Source organism: Nanorana parkeri, unplaced genomic scaffold (genome assembly GCF_000935625.1).
Source record: "Nanorana parkeri isolate BGI_ZX_2015 unplaced genomic scaffold, ASM93562v1 scaffold719, whole genome shotgun sequence".
Lineage (NCBI taxonomy): Eukaryota > Metazoa > Chordata > Amphibia > Anura > Dicroglossidae > Nanorana > Nanorana parkeri.
Genome location: NW_017306987.1, coordinates 569,132 through 582,141, shown reverse-complemented (window position 1 = coordinate 582,141; position 13,010 = coordinate 569,132). Strand labels below are relative to the sequence as shown.

The following is a 13,010-nucleotide window of genomic DNA, read 5'->3' as shown; positions in this document are numbered from 1 at the left end:
GCCATCGCCACAGCACTTACCCGAAACGTTGGGTAGAACTGGACACCGTAGTCCTTGCAGATGGCTGTATTTTCCTCATCGGCACAGTTTAACACACCAATCTTTATTGCCGGATGCCAGTCTGGAAGGAAAGAAATCAGGAGTTTCAGACGAAAATACACATCTGGCAGGCTGTTTTCATGACAACACACGTCTTCAGTTACATTACATAAAGGCTTTGCAGATATCCCTCGTATGTCACTTTAGTAGCGGTAACACTGTATCAAACAGTCATAAGGCATAAACAAATCTCCACTGATATTCAATCTGGATGTCGCTGAGCAGGTACAGCTAATGCCTCCATATGTCTGTGATGAAACTGGACCGCAGCAGCAGACTGGCCCCAGCACTGGGTAATGGATGAGTCTCTATATTTTTAGTAACTACAGAAGAATATCACAAATCAGTGGTTCAATTATCTGTGCTGAAAAATACAGAGGAAGATGTATGGAATTAAATGCAGGCTGACGGAAGGTTTTGGTCCCAAGGTCTTTGCAGAAGATATGGGCAGACCAACATCATGGCACCTCCAAAAGACCACTGCCAAAGCACAAAAACAATTTACAAAAGGGAAACTTTCAGTAACTTAATAAGTGTGCATAACTAAACTCCACATGTGTCGCAATACAAAGCAACACTATAACTGCACTGTCATTAAAAAGCCATCTTTAATATCCAGTCAGATAACTTTTTTAGGCTAGGATGATGTAATCAGTCTGCTACAAGCAAAAAAAAGTTATTTCTTAGTCTGCTCTCACACATTGATCATTCAGACTGTATATTGCAACTCTGTAGGGCTAGTTCACACCAAACGCATTCCAGATGCAGAAGAGAGCAGTTACAGAATGGATCAAAACTGCGTCCAATGTATTCCTATAGTATTTTTGGGCTCTAGTTCACACCGCAGCGTTCAGTACCAGAGCATGTAAAAAAAAACTGCAGCCAGCCCTATTTTTCCTGCTCTGGAACGCACAGAAAGCCCATTTTAAACGAAGAAAAATTAAAACGCCCCGGAACGCATCAAAAAAAGCGGTGTATCTCCCGGGATTCCTCTAAAGCCTTCATCCGTGGTCAGTACCAGTATGTGATCAAGAAAACTAGGCGGGGGGTCCATCTCCAGCTTAATGAGACCGAGGAGAGGGCAAAGGCCCTTGAGCGCAGGTATACGGACACTAAAGACCCTGAGCTCTATTCAGAGATGCAGAGTGTTTACAGGGATTTAATGCTACTAGGCACGGATGCGTCCCGGAGATGCTTACTTTACCAGACCCAGAGACTATTCGCTGAGGGAGAGCGCAATGGTAGACTTTTGGCCTGGCTGGTGAGGGAGGGGGGGGAGCGTGCAGTGTCTCCAGGGTGACAGATCCGGATGGTTCTGTTTAAACGGACCCTGGTAGGATCACGGCCCGCTTCGCCTTCTTTTATCAGGAGTTGTACCGGTCTAGGGTGACCTACTCGGACCTCGATCTCTCGACCTACCTTGACAAGATTGACTTCCCTAAACTGCCCTTGGCCTCTCGTGTAGCACTGGATACACCCTTCACTGACAAGGAATTGGCGAGGGCCATCTCCTCCCTAAAAACCGGTAAGACGCCGGGTCCAGATGGATTCCCAGTGGAGTTCTATAAGACCCATGCTGAGGGGCTGGCCCCCCACCTATTGCATACCTATGGGGAGGCTAGTGGGGCGGGTGCTCTACCTCCCTCCATGATGGAGGCGATCATAGTGGTGGTACCCAAGCCTGGGAAGGACCCTGAGCAGTGTTCGTCTTATCGCCCAATATCCCTCTTAAACGTGGATCTCAAGATCCTTACCCGTATGCTGGCTAATAGGCTCAACGCTGTCATCACCCTGCTGATACATGGAGACCAGACTGGATTTATGCCTGGGAGGGGGGACAGATGTTAACCTAAGGCGCCTCTTCACTAATGTCGATAGGCTCCGCGCATCACAGGGGCGGGAAGCAGTGGCATCCCTCGATATCGAGAAGGCGTTCGACTCCGTTGAATGGCAGTCCTCCGTAGATTTGGGGGGTCGCTTTATCGCTTGGATACGGCTCCTCTACTCTTCCCCCACTGCCAGAGTACGCATCAACAATATGCTGTTGACCCCCTTCGCCCTGGGCCGGGGCACGAGACAGGGCTGTCCCCTCTCGCCTGGACTATTTGCACTGGCGATGGAACCTATAGCTATCCTGCTTCGGGCCTCGGCCCGGGTGGTGGGGCTCCCAGTGGGGAGATTGATGGAGAAGCTTTCACTCTACGCCGATGATGCAATACTTTACCTGGGGGATGTGGGGCCTTCCCTGACAGCGGCTTTAAGCATAATAGACACCTTTGGTTCCTTCTCAGGGCTCCGGGTGAACTGGGGGAAATCCTTGCTGTTCCCGCTGGGCTCGTCCCCCCTTCGGCTTGATCCGGGCTTGCCCCTCACGCAGGTTTCTGAATTTCGATACCTGGGTGTGGTGGTGAACTCTGATCGTGCCCGATTCCTAGAAGATAATTTATATCCCATACTTAGACACCTGAAGGCAAAATGTATGGCATGGAAAACTCTCCCCCTGACACCGGTGGGTAGAATCAACTTACTGAAAATGGTGTTTCTCCCGAAGTTTCTTTACTGTTTCCGTAATACCCCGGTCCAGATTCCCATTTCCTTTTTTCACACACTGGAAGGAATTATCTCCAATTTTGTCTGGGCGGGAAAAATTCCTCGGGTGTCTAGGGGAGTCCTCCGACTCCCTCTGTCTGAGGTAGGACTGGGACTGCCATGCTTCAAAACCTACTATTGGGCGTCGGTTCTGGTGGTGGTTTATAGGGGATCAAGATAACCCGGCGGTAACTCTGGAGGCTGCTCTGATGGGTTCTTATGCAGGGCTGAGAAACTTGGTTTATAGGGCTCCGAAGGCTGTTGGGTCACGGGACCTATGCGTACTGTACTGGCGGTGTGGGACAGGATGAGAAGGGGACGGGTGCCGGCTGGCGCCATCTCCCCCGATGACCCGTTGTGGGGCAACTTAAGACTTGAACACCTGCTCTCTGTCCCGGACCCCCAGGTTTGGGCCCACCGTGGGATCACAGTGATTAAGCACATCATGCCGGAAGGCACGTTGTTGAGCTTCGACAGACTGCGGGCCAACTACTCCCTACCCCAGACCATGGGTTTCAGATATATGCAGCTGAAACATGCGTGTAGAGCCCAGTTCCCTGACCCAATGACTATTGCTTCGGACCGTATTGAGCGTTTCCTAATGTCGGTCGGAGTTCATAAACCCTTGTCCTCCCTCTACCTGCGATTGACCTGTACGGAGAGACCCCAGCTGACGACCCTTTATGAGAAATGGAGGGTGGACATCCCTAGTCTGACGGAGGAACTTTGGGAGGAATGCGTCCAGGCCTATATATCTACAGTAATTTCCCCCAAGGAACGGTTTATCCAGCTCAAGTTTCTCCATAGAGCCTATTACACCCCTGCTAGACTGGCTAGAATCTACCCTACGGCGGATGCGATGTGTGCTCGTTGCGGGGTAGAGGAGGGTACTTTCTTTCATATGGTATGGTCCTGTAGCAGGCTTCGACCATACTGGAGCTCGGTGGTCTCCACGGTCGAGGCGGTTTCTGGACTGCAGCTGGAGGTGGACCCCTTGCTCTTCTTGCTGGGATGTGGGGAGACCCTTCAGGCCCCTAGGGCCACCAAGCTCCTCCTATTTTATGTAGCTTTCTATGCTCGGAGAGAGATAATCCTGAGATGGAAGCTAACTACCCCCCCCACGGTGGGACAATGGCTAAGCACTATTGATAGAATGCTCCCGCTCTACAGGCTGACATACATGGGACGCAACTGTGAGCGTAAGTTTGATCGGGTCTGGGGAGACTGGGTGGCGGCCAGGGGACTTACCTTGGAGGGCCCGGGCGGAGAGACCTTACTCCCGCCTGAACCCCCTGAATAGAGGCTCTGATCTGCACGGGAGGGTCTACTCCCCTTCTCCCCGCCTGCCTTGCCCTCCCACCTGGCTACCTTACCCCGTCCTGATATCTCCCTAGTATCTCCCTCCTTGGTCCGGTCCCCTCTCCTCCTTCCCCCTCCTTCTGATTGCCTCCCCCAAGAGCCTTCACTTAGCAGTATGGCCAGATCACCTGAAGAGATCGGCCGTGCTGCAAACACAAGAGACCAATGATCCACACCGATTTAGTTAGGTTGTGTCTGTCTAGTTTTAAATGTAGGGTTTTTCTTTTTACTTTTCCCATTATTGTATTGTCTTGTACTAAATGCTGTTATTTCATTTTCTCTGTATTGTTTGTGCCATGTTTTATGTATTAAAACCAATACATACCTGTTAAAAAAAAAAAAAAAAAGCGGTGTAACACACTGCACTGCATGTGCAGAAACCCATGCAGATCTGGTCTGCATTTGGTGTGAACAAGCCCATAGCAATAACAAGGTTAGAGCTGCCGATTTGCGTCAAACATTTGTAAACACAGCCAAGTACCACACCAGGATTTACATGATTGTGCCATCTTTGAGCCAACATCTCTGTCCAGAAATTAGATTCTGAACCTGGATAATAACTGAACAAAAATGATCCCATCCTTCTAATAAGAAAAGCAGAGGAAAGCAATCCCATGGGGAGTATTGCGATATCTAGGAGAGGTAATAACTGTTAAACTTTCACATTACTTAGTATCCATGGACATAAAAAATATACCCGGGGAACCTGATGAAATCAGCCATTTATGACCGGTTGTCTTTTTATGTAGAAAACACAATGCAGCAACTCGGATTTGAAAATATGTGATAATCCCAGGGAAGAATCCCCAAACCCCTTGCAGTGGCCTTGGATATCGAGGACAGTTGGCAATTATGTCAATGAAATCTTTGATGGGCTTTGAGCTCATCCATCCTTTAGACCTGAGCTAACCAAAAACTGCCACATTCCCCAAAACACAACAAAACAGCATTACTTCCTTATGAATACAGACTGACAGCAGCTGAGGAAGGATGTCGGTTAAAGCAGACAGGCCGACAGCTGAGGGGACTGAAGGTATCTGAGGACAGATGGGCGGCCATTGAGGTGCAGACAAAAGATGTAACTGACTATTCTGCAGCATCCTGCTTGCACACTTCCTCATCCACTTCTAACTGCAGGGGACCTTGATGGCGACTGCCAGTATCGGTTTGAAATCATGAATGCAGCATGACAATGCTAGCCTGTTGCTTACTGCACTTCTGGGTCAAAGCGCACCATCTGGGATGTGTGTGTTCTCTGCCATGATGGCAATAAAGGAGACCTCCCCCCACAATATCTCCTGATGTAATCACTTACACTGCAATCATTAAAAGCACCGGCACACTTGGAAACAAAAAAGAAAGTAGCAGACAATATGCACATGTTTTAAAACAGTCCCGACAAATTCAATACGTTTTTTTCACACTCGCAAAGAAAAACTACAGAAGGATAAAATATTGAACAACTATAGCATTTTCATACATGGCTTGAAGTTGTGTATACATATTGGTGAAAGTCCTTGAATGAAACTCTGCCCATCAGTTAACCACTTGAAGACCAGGTGTTTAGACCCCCTTCCTGGCCAGGCTATTTTTCAGTATTTAGCGCTGCGGTACTTTGACTGACATTTATTCCGTCATGCAACTCTGTACTGAAATGAATTTTACACCATTTTGGGGGACAGATAGAGCTTTCTTTTGGTGGTATTTATTCACCACTGCGGGTTTTATTTTTTGCTATATTAAGGAAAAATTGTTGAAAAAAAAAGTTTTTTTTACATTATGTTAGGAAATAATGATTATTACGCAGTTTTTTGCTAAAATATAAAAGACGGGGTCACGTCAGGTAAATAGACACCAAGCATGTCAAGCTTTAAAATTGCACGCACCCGCGAAATCGCAAAAAACTACCATACCCAAAATTGACCATAGGCGATGCTTTAAAAGCTTTTACTGCTCATCAGTTTAGTGTTATCAGTGATTGATGGCCCTAGACTTAGTGCTCTCTGTACGACATTCGCGACGATATGCAACGTGTGGCGTAATGGCCGCAATCGTCATTTTCGCACCCGACGCATGTTTGCATGCATGTATGTATGTATGTATGTATGGGTGGGGACTTGGAAAAAATATTATTTTTTTTTTAAATTCTTTATGTGCAACATTAAATGTTTTTTTGGGGAAACAATTTTTTTTCCACTTAACTTTATTGCAGCTGTGTGGGTGTGAAGCGGCGGAACAGCTGTGTGGGTGTGAAGCGGCGGAACAGCTGTGTGGGTGTGAAGCGGCGGAACAGGTGTATGAAGGTGCAGCCAGGAACAGGTGTATGAAGGTGCAGTGGTGGAATAGTTGTGAGGGGGTGCTGTTGTGGAACAGGAGTACAGGGGTGCTGTGGTGGAACAGGTACGAGTTACGCTACGCACGCAGCAGATGCTACGCCCACCACACAAGCCGGTCACATGCCCGCAGAGCACGCCGCGACTTACAAGGGTTCAGAAACAGGTAAGGGGGACCTGTTTTCATGTTTCCTGTTTAAAAAAAAAAAAAGCGGCACACTGTAGAACACCAGCAGCTGTAGAGGAACACCAAATCCCAGCAGTAATATATTAAACACCCTGTATAATGTATTATTGCTGGGATTTGTTGTTCCTCTATAGCTGCTGGTGTTCTCCATTGCGCTGTATAATGTATTATTGCTGGGATTTGTAGTTCCTCTATAACTGGTCAGTGGTAATCTGCATTGCACAGTATAATCATTATACAGCGCAATGGAAAATACCACTAGCTATAGAGGACTACAAATCCCAGCAATAATAAATTATATACAACGCAATGCAAAACACCAGCAGTTACAGAGGACTACAAATCCCAGCAATAGTACATTATACAGCACAATGCAGAATAACGCCATCAATAGAGTAATAATCAGATCCCAGCAATATTATATACATAATAGTATAGTATAATTTACTATTGCTGGCATTTGTTGTATTCCTCTATAGCTGGTGGTATTCTGCAGTATAATCATTATACAGCACACTGCAGAATACCACCAGCTATAGAGGACTACAAATCCCAGCAATAATACATTATATACAGCGCAATGCAGAAAAACGCCAGCTACAGAGGACTACATATCCCAGCAATACATTATATACAGCGCAATGCAGAATAACGCCATTATAGTATAATGTACTATTGCTCCATTCCTCTATAGCTGCTGGTATTCTGCACTGCGCGGCTGTATAATGTACTATATTGCACACCACATTTTTTTTTTTTTTTTTACTTCCACCGCGCCAAGCTTGCTCCCGTTATGGACTACAATCTCAAAAGAAACTAGTAGTCCATCACTGGAGCCTTTTTTTAAATCCGATTAATCGAACTTAATAATCGGCTAACTAATCGAGTATGAAAATAATCCTTAGCTGCAGCCCTATAAGAAACCCCTCTATGTGATAGCAAAAGATGTGACAGGTCCTCTTTATGGAGACATTAGGGTTCACCAAGGACACCCCAAAGAAGATTATGAAGCAGAGATCTGCTCCATCAGCTTCTCTCCAGTATCTGAAGAGGGACACAAGAATGCCGGAAGTGATGTAAGATACATCGCATCCGCAATCGGACAGTGGAGAGTGGACCGGAGGGATATCGTGTACCAATCTCCATGTGATCCCCTGTCCGAGAGGCACTATGCTGGTCCCGGGCTCAGCTGAGCCCGGGACCAGCGTGAGGAACAAAAGTATCCACCCTCCAGAAGGAAGGACAGTGTCAGCACCAATTCAGAGATGATTTGAGGATCTACAGATGAGTGATACACAAATAAGATACATTGTGGTTAATAGTTAAGGTACTTTAATGCATTTTTTAAATTTAACTCCCAAGTATAGCGTTACCTTAACGCTTTTAGCACTGTATGCACTTTTAAGCGTGCTTTTAACATTTGTTCATGTGGTGTGTTTTTGTGCACTCTTTGTATGAAAGTTAGTTTTAATATCCCCCTCCCCAGCAGAACATACCCACCATTCCTTCACTCCCACATTGTGCTATCCAGCCAAAGGGAGCAAAGAAAATACTCCATACATGTGCATATGGAGGAGCATGTAACCCAGTCCATGTGACAGTACTGGTGCATGGCATTTGTCCCAGGGGTGCAGGCAGAGTACTCAACCCTATGTAAGCTGTGAGTGAAGACATAGGGCAGTCCCTCTTTGGTATCAGTAGCGAAAAATGGTGATAGGGGGAGTGAACGTTAGGTGAATATGAGTGGCTGGAGACAGCAGCATTAAACTGAAACTGTTGCTTTGTTCAGCATTGACAAAGCACAGGTGCACTTTGTAGACAAATAAAAGACCTCTCTTTATAATTCAGTACACAGTAACGCGTATTATCACGCAAACAACTTACTCCCATGGGCCGTCGTAAGACATTTTATAGCAGAAACATAGTAAGAGGACAGTTTTCCTTCCTCCCAAAACACTTCAATGCAGCTTGATGACCTGAATATAAACATCAGCTCATCTTTTACCCTCTAGCCAATTTTCTGTAACACTTGCATTATCGGTTCAGAAACTGATCCTACAGTCAGGCGGGCAGGCAAGAGGCCCGTCACCGCGGCTGTACTAAGACTTTAATGACAGGTCTGCTTAATTACAGGTTACCAATAGAGCAATCTTCAAGCAGCCAAAAAGCCATGTTTACTTAATGTGAAAACTGTAAGCCTGAGCTGAAGGTAAAGCCGACAACAGAGACGCATTGCCAGTGAACAAGTGACTGATTCGTACTTTTATAAAACCTCTTCAAGTAACAGTATTAAAGGCAATGTTCACCCCATCAAAACAGCTACTTTTCCAGAAAGCTGTATATATAAAAGTACTAGTAGATTTATAGCATCAGAATTCACTGCACACTGAAGACTCAATTCACCAAGCACCTCAAGATAAGACTGATCATTTTCAGAAAAGTGCCCATTATTTCTATTTCATGAGAGATGAAAACTACAGACACAAGGCTGTTAAAGCCAAAATTATTTATATTTTTGTTAAATGTATATAAACAATAGTTTGTGTTATTGTTTTAAAAACCTGTGCTTCTAGTCATAACTTGCTTATATAGGTGCATGGGGAAAGCCATACGCGCATACAAGTACCACTAAGTAGTATGCACATATGGCTGCCCCTATGTACATATATACGGTAACTGAAAGTAATGAATAGAAGCAAGGCATTTCTTGTTTGCTGGTACAGCACAATGGTTGTGTTTCACTGCTTCTTTCTTAGGGTGCAAGTTTACCAGCCAGGTCAGCTTGATATATTAAAAAAACAAAAAAACACTTTATATGAATACATTTCTCTCAACAGATTTTGACCATGAAAATTTAGATGAACTGATTACAGTGTATTAGGGCTGCAATCAACTAATTGATTAATCGATAATGAGAATAGTTATCAACTATTTATTATCGATTAGTTGGTTGGATCCCCTAGCTCTCTCCTCCATGCTCGGAGGAGGGCACAGCAAGCAGTGGGCGGGTGCAATAGCCAGCCTGCTACTGCAATTTGAAATGGTGCAATAGCCAGCCTACTACCTGCTGTATGTACATTCAGTTGCCCTCTGCAGAAAGAGTGTGTGTGTATGCGAGTGTGTTAAAAGGTGGAGAAAAGTCATTTTTCAGTTTCAGCCTGACAAATTCTGCTGAGGGAGGTGCGTTCTGGTGCTATTCATTTTAAAGGCACCCCAAACATGCCTCCCACTCACAGTGTGATCGCCCGCACTGGAACGCCCAGCACCACAATGCTGTGAGTTCCAATGCAGTGCGATTGCAAGACATTGTGCATGCCGTTTTATGAAATGAATGGCACTGCCTCGCACCCCTTGCAGCAGAATTGTTCAGGCCGAAACAGAAAATGACCTTTTTTCCCCACCTTTTTATATATATTTTTTTAAAATTATTGTATTCCAAGTACATGGAGCTTGAATAGCTTCAGCCAAGGAATGACAGCTGCCAGTGGCAAGATTCTGCAGATGGCAGCTGAATGTAAATACAGCAGGTAGTGGGCTGGTGCAATACCCAGCCTGCTATTGGCCATTTCAAATTGCAATAGCCAATAGCAGTCTGGCTATTGCACCCGTCCACTGCTTGCTGTGCCCTCCTCCCAGCGTAGAGGAGAGAGCCAGGGGATCCATCCAACTAATCAATAATGAGAATAGATGACAACTATTCCTATTATCGATTAGTTGGTTTCAGCCCTACTAGCATGTTGCTGTTAACATTGTTGGTCAGTCATTTTTGTAGCACTGAACTGTGATAGTCACAAGAGGAGGCTGGTTGTTTTTAGTTGTAATCCAATACCAGATGACTCCACTTCTTATTTACATTTTGTGGGTGCTGAGTCGCTGGGTCAATAAGCTTTGCGTGTGTGTATAAACCTAATTCTACACAAACAAAATGTTACCAAATGTTTCTTCTTTGTGTGTGTGAGTACAAAAATGTGACTGTAACCAATATTAGACAATTACCTATCCCTATTATAATAATACGGTTTAAAGAATAAACAGTGGTTAATACCACTGTCAGACAATCACATTCTTTCTGACTGCAGTTTAAAGGAGAACTATGGGTTAAGTGTTTTTCCCCATAGTTCTGAGGACACAAACTAGCGTCCTCCCGTGACCCAAAGCTCAGTATACCGTGAGCTACAGCTCGCGGTATACTGAGCCCGCCACAGCCGGGACAGATCACGACATTACTGTCGAGATCCACCCAGCTGCGTGATTGACAGCTGGCTCTGTCTATCTAGAGGCAGAGCCAGCTGTACCCGCCCCCTCCCGTTCCGCCAATCAGCGCAGGAGGATCGGAGCAAGGAGGGGGAAATCCCTGCAGGGATCTTCAGGACCTCAATGTGCATTGAGCATGATAGAGTCATCTAGGTTTTGGACCTTTAGGGGTGTTCTCCAATGTAAACAAGTGTAAACAGTCTTGGTTAAAGTAGATCTCTAGCCCAAAACCCTTTTTTTTAGATTTGACTAGAGTAGGTAAAGTCGGTTTCTGGAGGTTCTTTTGCTGTCTGTGTCACACTTTCTATTTGTCCTGGTGACCATAGTCGCCAAGACAAAAAGTAACATAAAAAAAAACAAAACACTGTACACTTGTCACCAGGACAGGAAGGTAGGGGAAAACCTCCAAAGAGGACAGCTGTTCCAGTGACAACTGTACAAGAGGGGATGTTTTACCATTAAACAACACACATTTTGTGGATGAATAAGATCGGCTGTATCTCAAAAGTTCCACTGCGTGCCCAAATACATTGAAGGTTCTGCCCCATGTCATCTACGCAAAACAGATGACGTGGATGTTTAAGTGCTTCAGTTTCTCCTAAAGTCTCCCCTTCCTCAAGGGAACTATCTGATTCTGAAGAATCCTTTCTGTTCCTCCAGAGTATTTTTTTTAATCTCCTGGGAGAAAACCAGACCAGAAGAAAGACTAGACAGACCAGCCGACACAACTGACGAAGTAGTTATTGGTAGCAGTTCTGTAGAAGGCGTTTTAAGCGATTGCACTGTTGCCACCATTTCACTCCGTATGCTAGTCATAAAGTCTAGACTCTGAACATCAACTTCTGGATAAAGGGTTCACAAAGCAGTTTTTCATAACTACTCAGCAACTTAATGTTGTAGTTGCCAAAACGCTTTTTCAACTGTTTAGAAGCAGAGGTGGTAGGTGTAGCTGCAACTTGGGTACTCACTTTATCTCCCATAGTATCCTACACAGCAGCAGATAAAACATAAAAACTATCAATGATAGCAATTGGTAACAAGGCTCCTCATCACCTCACTGTGCTTAGCCACATAAAGCCGAAGGAGATCACTTACCCCACCCTTCGACCTGGGCACAGCAGAAACTGGCTTAGCCTCTTCCTCCATCAGGCTTCGCCGGTATGCAGCCAGTCCTCACTCCTTCCGACAGCGTCTCTCCTCGTGTCGGGCAGAAGTAACCTCAGCGGCACAGCCGGAAATGACACTGCAGTTATACCGAGGCAGTATGAAAACGAGGCTTGAGACGCAAGCGCTCGTTTTGTCTAGGAAGCTAAAATAAAGTTATACTCACCCAAACCACGACCCTGGCTTGCTCTTAGACTGGGCCCTTCAGCCTATCTCTACCTCCACTCCTGTGATGGTATGTTCCTTGGTGTCCTCACATTTTATATAGGAATGCACTGATACCGTTTTTTCAGTATCAAGTACCGATATTTTGCTTTTGGTACTCGCCGATACCGAGTACCGATACTGGTGCTTCTGCTGGCATGGAGCCGGCTTCCCAGGGCAATCAGGAAGCCGGGCGGCATGTAATGACATGCTGCCCAGCTTTCTGATTGCCCGGGAAGCCGGCTTCATATTGTATGGACAGCTCAATTGTGATTGGCCAATCAGGAAACCGGGCAGCAAGTAATGACACACCTCCTGGTCTCCTCATTGGCCGGGAAGATGGCTCCATGCCAATTGGCTGGAACACTGCAAGGAGCCGGCTTTTCGGGCCAATCAGGAACTCGGGAGGAGGGTCATTACTTGCCACCCAACTTCCTGACTGACCAGGAAGCCGGCTTCATGTTCCCCTACAGCACAAACATTTTCCTCTGACTGGACGTTCCAGTATTGGGCAAGGTATCGGAGCATTTGGGCAAGTACGAGTACTCACCCAAATACTTGGTATCAGCACCGAGTATCGGTGCATCCCTAGTTGTATACGCTGTATAGAATGCGATGACTCACAAGACATTAGGCCACTGGAAGCGAGGCTGAAGGGACCGGTCTAAGGAGGAGCAAACCGGGACCGTGGTTTGGGTGAGAACAACTTTATTTTAACTTCCTAGACAAAACGAGCACGGGGGGGGGATGATATAAATACATGCTATTAGGATGGACATACATAAGTAAATGCCTATTGTAGAACATGTTAGTTTTACATC

At 45.8% G+C, this 13,010-nt stretch overlaps 1 protein-coding gene across 1 annotated transcript in view; it reads right to left on the bottom strand.

Annotated features, from left to right (window-relative positions):
- The window catches only part of QSOX2 (quiescin sulfhydryl oxidase 2), a 50,503-nt gene that overhangs the window by 33,345 nt on the left and 4,148 nt on the right, over nt 1-13,010 (bottom strand). Inside the window, exon 2 of the mRNA XM_018564067.1 lies at nt 21-121. Within this exon, the coding sequence (XP_018419569.1) occupies nt 21-121 (101 nt within the window). The remainder of the gene's footprint in view (nt 1-20; nt 122-13,010) is intronic.